The sequence below is a fragment of the Acyrthosiphon pisum genome, chromosome X (genome assembly GCF_005508785.2).
Source record: "Acyrthosiphon pisum isolate AL4f chromosome X, pea_aphid_22Mar2018_4r6ur, whole genome shotgun sequence".
Classification (NCBI taxonomy): Eukaryota; Metazoa; Arthropoda; class Insecta; order Hemiptera; family Aphididae; genus Acyrthosiphon; species Acyrthosiphon pisum.
The window spans coordinates 114,776,525-114,785,477 of record NC_042493.1 but is presented as its reverse complement, the minus strand read 5'-3'; the positions used below and the strand labels follow the sequence as shown (position 1 = coordinate 114,785,477).

The following is an 8,953-nucleotide window of genomic DNA, read 5'->3' as shown; positions in this document are numbered from 1 at the left end:
AAGTATAAATATGTCTAATACATAGGACTGATATACCGTCTCCGCTCAGAATCGTTTTTCTTATACAGTGATATTATATCATTGAATTCAAATTTAATACTATCCATTATACAGTGACCCACTTCTAACCTACTGTATAGCAGAGCGACATCCACTTACCCACCTTTTTTTTTATTCAATTTTATAACTAGTGTAAGTTCGTTGTTTGTCATGGTTTTTTTGTTTTTTTAAAACAGTTTTATTCTTTCTTTGCTATTAATTGTGCTTTAAATCCGGGCCCTATTTATTACCATTTATAAAAATAGCTCAACAAATTTCTTTTAATTTTAATGTTTTAAAATTTTAGAGATTATTCACTGATAACATTAATGTATTTTATCATGGGCAAAAATTAAAAATGTGTCTAGATTCCTTAGAAAATGCAAAATTTTTAAGAATCAGTAACCTAATGAAATGTTTATGGCGCAATTATAAGAAGAATTTCAGCTATAAATTTAGGTCCAAGGTAATTATATAGAGTAATTATATAAATGAGTTTTGATGTTCCCGTCATACTAAATATACCATACATATTTTTAGTGGGTCAAAGTTTATGTTCAAGATGTTATTGTATCATCAGTTGAAGTTCAATGGTACTACGAAACATCAAGTAGAACAAAGCCGCGTGAAGAATATTGGCCAGAGAGAATATTTACTGGTGATAATTTGAAAAAGTAAATACAAATAAAAAATTAATATTAATTTTAAGGTACTTGTTAAATACAAACACGATAAATACCAAGTTATTGTATATACACCCTTGTTATACGTCGGTTGACATTAGCTTCGTACTCGTAGAGTTAGAATATAGATTTGGTAATATTAAATTAACAAACACATTCTAATCAGTTATCAATAGGTATCTAATTTTTATCAATTGTACAAGTAATGTGGTGGCACTTTCTCCATTCTCCAGTGTCCATCTTTCATCAGTCATGTTACTATAATATCTTAAAGGACCGTAAAACACTCAATATTGACTTTTATTTAAAAAATCACCAAAAAGATAGTTGATTTGGTGGGTGTGATAAACTGGTGTTCCTTAACTTGAACAGAGTGTAGTTTTCCGTAATATGAGATATGACTATCCATATCAGGTACTGGCTGTTGTAGAAAATAATATGCTGTATGCACTTTATGAGGTTATGCTGGTTGATTGCTATATAACTTATAATATTAATATAATTATTTATTATATTTGATCTATTGTCTGTAATATTAGCAATATCCTTGATTATCTTAGATGTTTTTGTGATTACTATTGTAATTTATTATTATCATAACATGAAAAATCATACTTAATATTATTTTCATTTCTGACCATGTTACGTTTTGTATACTTTTTGATATTCAAAATATTTTGGTTATTAAAATGTTGGCTGAAAAAAATGAATAATGATCAATATTTTGGATTTATATTTTGGATATAATGGATCATTCATGCCCATAACTTTTAAGCATTTATTTGGGAGCAGGCTAAGGGAATAACACACACTAATTATATAATTACCACAAATATTACGTTAAAAAAAATAATCTAATATTTCTTACAATTGTGGATTTTAAAACATAAGTCACTATTTCATAAATGCCATATTTTTTCAAAATAACGAGTCAAAAAATTATTTATAAAATACATAAAACACTTATTTATCTATTACCCAAGTTCAAAATATTAGCACCTTAAATTAAGTTCTTAGAATAATCAACCACTTACTCCAACTACTCCATGTAAATACATTAAAAATATGTTTTTCAACTTCTGAATTATTTTCTAGATAACTCATTAATACAATAAATAATATTTATTACATTTTAAGTTTAATAATAAATGTCTGTTATGGTGAACATTTCATCAACACTTGGTGGATAGAGAAATTGTTTACCTTATTTAAATTTTAGTTACTTTAATTTTAAAAAGTTTTGTTTGAAATCATTTTGTTTTTGTAATTACTGTAATATGTAATATCATTATCTTTTGAATATTGTAATAAATAAAGTGAACATAAAATATTGTAAACTGTATTTAAAGGTTCAACAAATTAATGTGCATAACATGGTATTGTAATGTGGATATTATAATAGTTTGATATAATTTATTTTATTATGGATTAGTTTTAACTGTTTTCATATTTTTAGATTAAAAACTATTAATCTAATTAAGTCGTGTTCAACTAAATTGGGAAACAAACATTGGTATACAATTAAAGATACCAATAATTTGATGACAATGAAACAGTGGCGATCTAAATGTTTAGAAGCTTTTAATATTGGATCAGGTTTAATACGTAGTAAAAATAACAAAGGTAAGCACCACAACACTTTTAGGTATCAAAAAACCATCAAAGAGTTCACATCCTATTGAGTTGGATCCTATAAATATTGATGACTTATTATTAAGTACCTATGTGTATGCGGTATATTAAATGTCTGTAATGACAACGTTTATTTTTTATTTTAATGACAGTTTTTAGTTTACATTTGATAAGATATTTAAGGTTTTTCTTAAGGCGCAAAAATTCAAGCAATTTCTGGTTATATGGAACGGCAGCCGTACAGAAAAATAAGATCAAACCACTGGTGGTTAAACAAAGGGGGGAGGGGAGGATATATCCTTTATGTTTTTTTTTTTTCAATGTTCAATAATAAAATGGGTGTTATAACAACAGCTAACATTAAAAATAATTAAATAAAAAGAAGTAGGTACAAACAACATTTTGATATTTTCATTACTTTGCCAAAATATTTTTTAAAGAAAAGTCAAATAATTAAAGAAATCTCAACTAATGCAATTTTAAACTTTAATCTGTACTTTTTATCAATTTCTCTACTTTCAAATAAAATTACTCTGTCAATTAAAATGTATTAAGTAAACAATGAATTATATTTTTTCTAAGTCAACCTTATTATGTAATATAGAGTAAATATCAGAAAAATTAATATTCAATAAAATATTGTTTTATAGGTACACAAAATGGATCTAGTAGAAACGTTTCAGCTGTCCTAAGACAAAAAAATGAAAGAATATTAAATAAGAAATATGAATTTACATTAATATCCAAAAAATATGAATCTAAACCTACATCTACAAGAACAACCGGTAAAATAATAAAAATATTGTAATTTTAAATTATATTTTTCTGAATAGTGATGTTTTATTAAGTTAGCTTTCAAAGCTCCTATTATATTGTTTCAAAGACAGATGAAAAATATTAAAATTCCATAGTCACAATTTTTTTTTATTAGAATTTAAAGTTCAAATATTGACAAAATACATAAAATTCACGAAGATGTGCAATTATTTTTGAGTTAGTAATACATAAAAAATATTTCTATTTAAATCTGAGTTTTGATATAAGATTGTATATAATACAAGATTTATCATATTTTTATATTCATATAATTATTAAGTTTGTCTACCTTTATCAAAAAAAAAAAAAATGTCTACAATGAAATCAAATTAAATTATAAGTGTTTGAAGTTCATATTTTTACAAGATTAGATTTTCACTCGATTTCTTATGTAGCGAATTTGTAATTTTTGTTCAAAAACAAATAACTGTAGATACATGAAAATTTCACTGGATGTTTATATTTTCATTTCATATACACTTTCAAATTTTGAAAATATTTTGACTCTTTTTGAGCTGTTTACCAGCATTGTCAGTTTTTCATTTTTTTAGTTTTATATTTATATAATATTTGTTAATAAAATTTTATTTGTTGGGTAAAAAAGCGTGAAAATTGTAATATAAGGCTCCTGATATATTGTTACTATAGAAGTTGAAAAATATAAAAAATACATAACATTTAAAGTTAGATTTTGACAAAATTCATCAAATTTAAAATTTAATATTTATTTATGTATAAAATGTTCAACTTTTATATTTAAGGGGGCTACAGCAGATGAAAAAAAAGTGACTTTTAGACCAATAAGCTAGACAAAACTGGAAGAATTTGGTTCGACAGATTTTAATTTTGAAAACTGATCATGATTGATCAACAAGTTTACTAGGGAATGATCGTGGCGATTTTGAATATTCCGATTATTGTTATTGTCATAATGAATAATATAAATACAAAATATCAAATTTTTTCGATATTTTTATTCTTGGATATCACAGCTGAAAAAAAAATCGCCTCGATCATTCCCTAGTAAACTTGCTGATCAATCATAATCCGTTTTAAAAATTAAAGCCCTCTTAAGGTTTATTGTGTAATCTTATATACAAATTTATTATATATTATAATATATATACTAAACTATTTTATAAAATTGAAATAAATTGCTAATTTATTCTTTAGGCAATAGTTGTGTACACACATTCAAATCGAATAGACTAAAAAAGAACCGTATGTGGAAATCATTAATTAAAAAAAGTAAACAATTCAATATACCTAAAGTAAAAACCAAACCAAATCCCAAAGTAGTAGTTGAGATTTGCTGAACAAAGTCCATGGTAGATGTAATATGGCAGGTATGTATTTGAATACATCTTTATACTCTAAAATCTAAATAAGAATATACCAAGGATTGACCAGAATTCAGTTTTTGATTTGAATGATTCAAACTTGGAGATTCCCAACTATAATTAATACCAAATCATTAGTGACTTATCACAAAAACACAGAATATAATGTAAAAATTTGGATTCTGCCTGGAGCACAACATATGGAAAATAAACTGCAAAACATAACTAAAGGTCATAAAAGAGGAATTAGGATTATTTAAAATGCTTAGTTTATTTAATATTTACATAATATAATATTCAGTATCTTTTAGTTTATATTAAAGCTATTTGTTTTATAGGATGGTACTAAAGAAACTGGAGTTTCTTCCACTGATCTCTACCCAGTAAAAACTCTTGATTATCTTGAGTTTTTTCCTGGCAATTTTGTAACTAAAAAAAGTCCTGCATCTGACGTTTATGGTGTTGTAGAATCTGTGGACCATGCAGAACGCACTGCTCATATACAATGGTTTAAAGTTTATCCTGAAAATCCATCATTGTATGATTTAACTGTGTTAATATTTCTTAAAACCGTTACTGAATCTAATATAACTGATTTTTAGGCCAAATCCTATTGAAAAGACTTATTTTAGTGTATATGACTTACATGATCATCCGGATTTCCATTTTAAATGTGGTTGTCTCGTTTTACATAGTAATCCTGATACGAACCCAGATTCAAATACCTTAACTGCTGGAAAAGTATTAAGTGCAGGGTCTGATGGCAGGGTAATTTTTTTATACAATTCATTTAAATGTAAATGTCTTATTCAAATTATATATTCTTAATGCTATAGGTATTTTTCCAAGTAATTTTGTTTTAATATTTTATTTGTATGTGTTTAATAGTAAAAGCTGTGACCAAGTATACAATGAGTGGAAATACGCAAGTCTATTAGTCCAATTACTACAGCAATCTGCTATGAGTATGAAATTATTTCTAGAGGCTGTTCAACAAAATTGTGACATGGATAAAGTTCTTAATTTAAACATTGTTTTGGAACAATATAGGTAATTTGTCGATTAAATTTAAATGATTTAAAATTTATTTTAAGTATAATAATGGTATACTGTTACATAGGTTAGGATTTAACGTTAGTTTAGAACCAATGTTTACCGAAAGTTGTGCATTTCGTACTCACACATACGATGTGTGTCTATGTGAAAAGGGCCGTAGGAATTTTATGAAAGTTAATATATTAAAATCTGAAGTTAAAAAAAATGAAATGGTGTTTAATTTTATCTATTCTATTTTACAGTTTTTGATGTGGTAGAAATGGATAATTCACACAAATACATCAATGATAAAGATAAAATAAAACCATTGTTACTACAATTTATTCGCCGAGACATCCAAATACTTAAAGAAAGTTTACCGGCAGGAATTTGGGTGAAAACTTTTGAAAATCGTATGGTAATTAATAATATATTACTTTTATGAATATAAAATTTAATTTATTTATTAATTTAGCAATATAAAAGTATTATTAATATTTGAATAATAGTTAGAAGAAGTTGACAAAATAATATATAATTTCTCTATTTGTACCTTAATTATTTATTATTTTAGGATTTGTTTTCTATAATGATTAGAGGACCAGAAAAAACTCCATATGCTGGTGGTTTGTTTCTGTTTGATGTCAAAATTCCACCCACATATCCAATCCGACCTCCACTCTGTCATTATTATAGTTATTGTGAGTACCGGATGAATCCAAATCTATATAATGATGGAAAAGTATGCCTTAGTCTTTTGGGTACTTGGTCTGGTCATGGTGTTGAATTATGGTCACCTAATGGTTCAAATTTATTACAGCTTCTAGTATCAATACAAGGTGGTGAAAATGCATTTTTATACTTAATCTAATATTAAAATTATAATTTTTTATAATTTTTTCAGGACTGATATTGGTGAGTGAACCATATTATAATGAACCGGGATTTGATACCTTCCGAGGTGAAGAGCTTGCAGAAGAAAACTCTCGTGTTTACAACCAAATGGCTCTAATCAAAGTAGTGCAGTCAATGACAAATATTACGTTAAACATGAATAATTCGTAAGTTAAAACAAAACAGAATTGTTAACCCTTTGACTAATGCATTAAAACATGACTATAACTGGCTGCACTGCATTAAATTAATTTTATTGGGAATAATTTTTTGATTGGAGATTTCCATTCTATTTGCTGTAAATAAGAAGAAATTGAATACTCAATAGCAAGATTTCAGTAATGTTTAGTAACATGTTTAATGACGTTTATAAACAAAAATATCCATAGGAATTATCAAAATCCCTGTTTGAGCCACACCCGGGGTTGGTCCTCTCGCTTTTTACATTAGGCTATCTTCTGTCGAGTGATCTAGTCTATCTAAATATATGAAAATATCTGATCCCATGCACTTCGTTGTCCATTAAAATTGCCAACTCTATATGAATAATATGTTTTTAATATCACCATGGCAACCATTTATATACAAAACATTTTATCGGAAATTTCTAAATAACATATTGAAATTTGTCGCCATGGTAATATGAAGACACCCACAGACAGAAATCTCAAAATAATATATAACTGGTTGTCTTGGTAATATGGACAAACACACCGACGGAAATTTCAAACAGGGATTTAAAGTTATTATAATAATAATATATTATTCATATAGAGTTGGCACTTTTAATGGGCAACAAAGTGCACGGGAGTAGATAAAATTCTATAAATTCAGAAATTTCAATTATAATTTTTCACAGTGGCAGTGTATCCAGAATTTAATAAAAATAAATTGTACATGAATGTTTCTAAATATAAAGTTATTATTTTCACTAGAAAGCGTATGTCTTTAGTAAACAATTATTTTTTAAAGGGCGTTGAATTAGATCGAGTCAACCTCGTGAAAGATTTGGGTGTATATATAGACTCTTCTCATTCATTCAATAACCATTATATCCAAATTCAAAATAGAGCGTCCACAATGCTAGGGTTTATAATGCGAAGCTGTAATAATTTTGATAATCCTATGGCTCTTAAATCACTATACTGCGTCTTTGTTAGATCAATTTTGGATTATAATTCAATAATTTGGTCTCCTTACACATCTGGTCCACTTCATTTGCTAAAGGCGATTCAAAATCGCTTTTTGAGAATTATAAGTAATAAATGTATACATATTCATCGTTTGCCTCACACTTTGTATGGACCATTATTATCATATTTAAACATTAATACTCTTCAGGTCAGAAGGGTAAAATACGACATTGGTTTTATATATAAACTTTTAAATGGTTATGTTAACTGTCCAGATCTATTGTCAGATGTTTCTCTTTTGATTCCTAGTCATTCGACTAGACAAACTTATACCTTTTATATGCCATCCCGGCGTACTTTATATGGTAAAAACGCTCCTTTAATTAGATGCAGTATGTGAATAATTTCAACATTGATATGTTTATTTGTAATTCTATTGTTCTTTTTAATTTATATCTTAGTAATTTAATCAATTAACTTATTGTGTACAACAACCCTCTTCTAGTTCATATATGTAAATTTTTTTTTTTTGTTCAACATTTAAATTGTAACTGGGCTACTCATTTAATTCTAATAAATAAATAAATAAATAGAAGTCAATTTACTCCTTATTACATAAAAATGTTCTCTTATGAGCCAAAATAGACACTGATATGTTGAATAATATTTTAAATAATTTATATGTATTGGAAGATATTGAATGAACATGATATTATAACACAAAGGCAGCTTTAGGAAATTTACAATTCCTTCAGTTTTGCGTGCAATATTCTTGGTTTCTTAGTCTTAGACAATGTTGAATATAATAAGTTTTCAAATGGCTGACACTCAGAAAAAAAATAACTAATTAGGAATGATTTACCAATTATCACCAATTATCATTTACCACTATGCAGTAGGTCATGGATTTGAAACACTCCCATATTAAATTTACTAGTTACTTGAGATTTTAAAAAAGCCCTCCCCCTTTGAGAATACCTATTATTTCTACATCATCATAATAAATATTATTAATTTAAATTTTTTTTTATTTTTTTTCATTTAGATACCATAAAAGTGCAGGGTATTTTGAAGAAGAAATACTGGAACACGTAAAAACACATGGTCTAGAGTAGGTTTTTTGTATATTTTAATTATGTAATAGAATGATTTTAATTGTAGTATGACATATTTATCAATATTTTTAGGTTAATCAGTAAAATTGAAAATTGGATTAAAATGTCTGAAAAAGAATTAACTGAAGGTAATAACTATTAATTTAACAATTATTAGTTCATTATAATATATTATAATTGATACAGTTTACACCAAATAATAATATTTATTATTTAGTACATATAAATTATAATACTATTATTCTTTTTGTCATATTTAATTTTTA

The 8,953-nt window shown here is 26.2% G+C and overlaps 2 protein-coding genes across 3 annotated transcripts; both read left to right on the top strand.

The window, feature by feature from the left end:
* The first annotated feature begins 2,184 nt into the window (after positions 1 to 2,184).
* LOC100571958 ((E3-independent) E2 ubiquitin-conjugating enzyme UBE2O-like) lies at positions 2,185 to 5,507 on the top strand. 2 transcript variants are annotated; one of them, XM_029485756.1, is made up of 5 exons: positions 2,185 to 2,345; positions 3,005 to 3,139; positions 4,849 to 5,048; positions 5,113 to 5,278; positions 5,399 to 5,507. In XM_029485756.1, the coding sequence occupies exons 2-5, from the start codon at positions 3,107 to 3,109 to the stop codon at positions 5,399 to 5,401; spliced, it is 402 nt and encodes a 133-aa protein (XP_029341616.1). In that variant the 5' UTR covers positions 2,185 to 2,345; positions 3,005 to 3,106; the 3' UTR covers positions 5,402 to 5,507. The 2 variants fall into 2 exon arrangements, with proteins under 2 accessions (XP_029341616.1, XP_029341617.1); XM_029485757.1 differs by lacking the exons at positions 2,185 to 2,345; positions 3,005 to 3,139 and adding an exon at positions 4,376 to 4,516.
* On the top strand, positions 5,477 to 8,687 carry LOC100571132 ((E3-independent) E2 ubiquitin-conjugating enzyme-like). The gene is made up of 5 exons (XM_029485432.1): positions 5,477 to 5,560; positions 5,809 to 5,963; positions 6,120 to 6,384; positions 6,450 to 6,606; positions 8,618 to 8,687. Exons 2-5 carry the CDS (start codon positions 5,826 to 5,828, stop codon positions 8,685 to 8,687), a joined length of 630 nt encoding a protein of 209 aa, XP_029341292.1. The 5' UTR covers positions 5,477 to 5,560; positions 5,809 to 5,825.
* Positions 8,688 to 8,953: the final 266 nt, after the last annotated feature.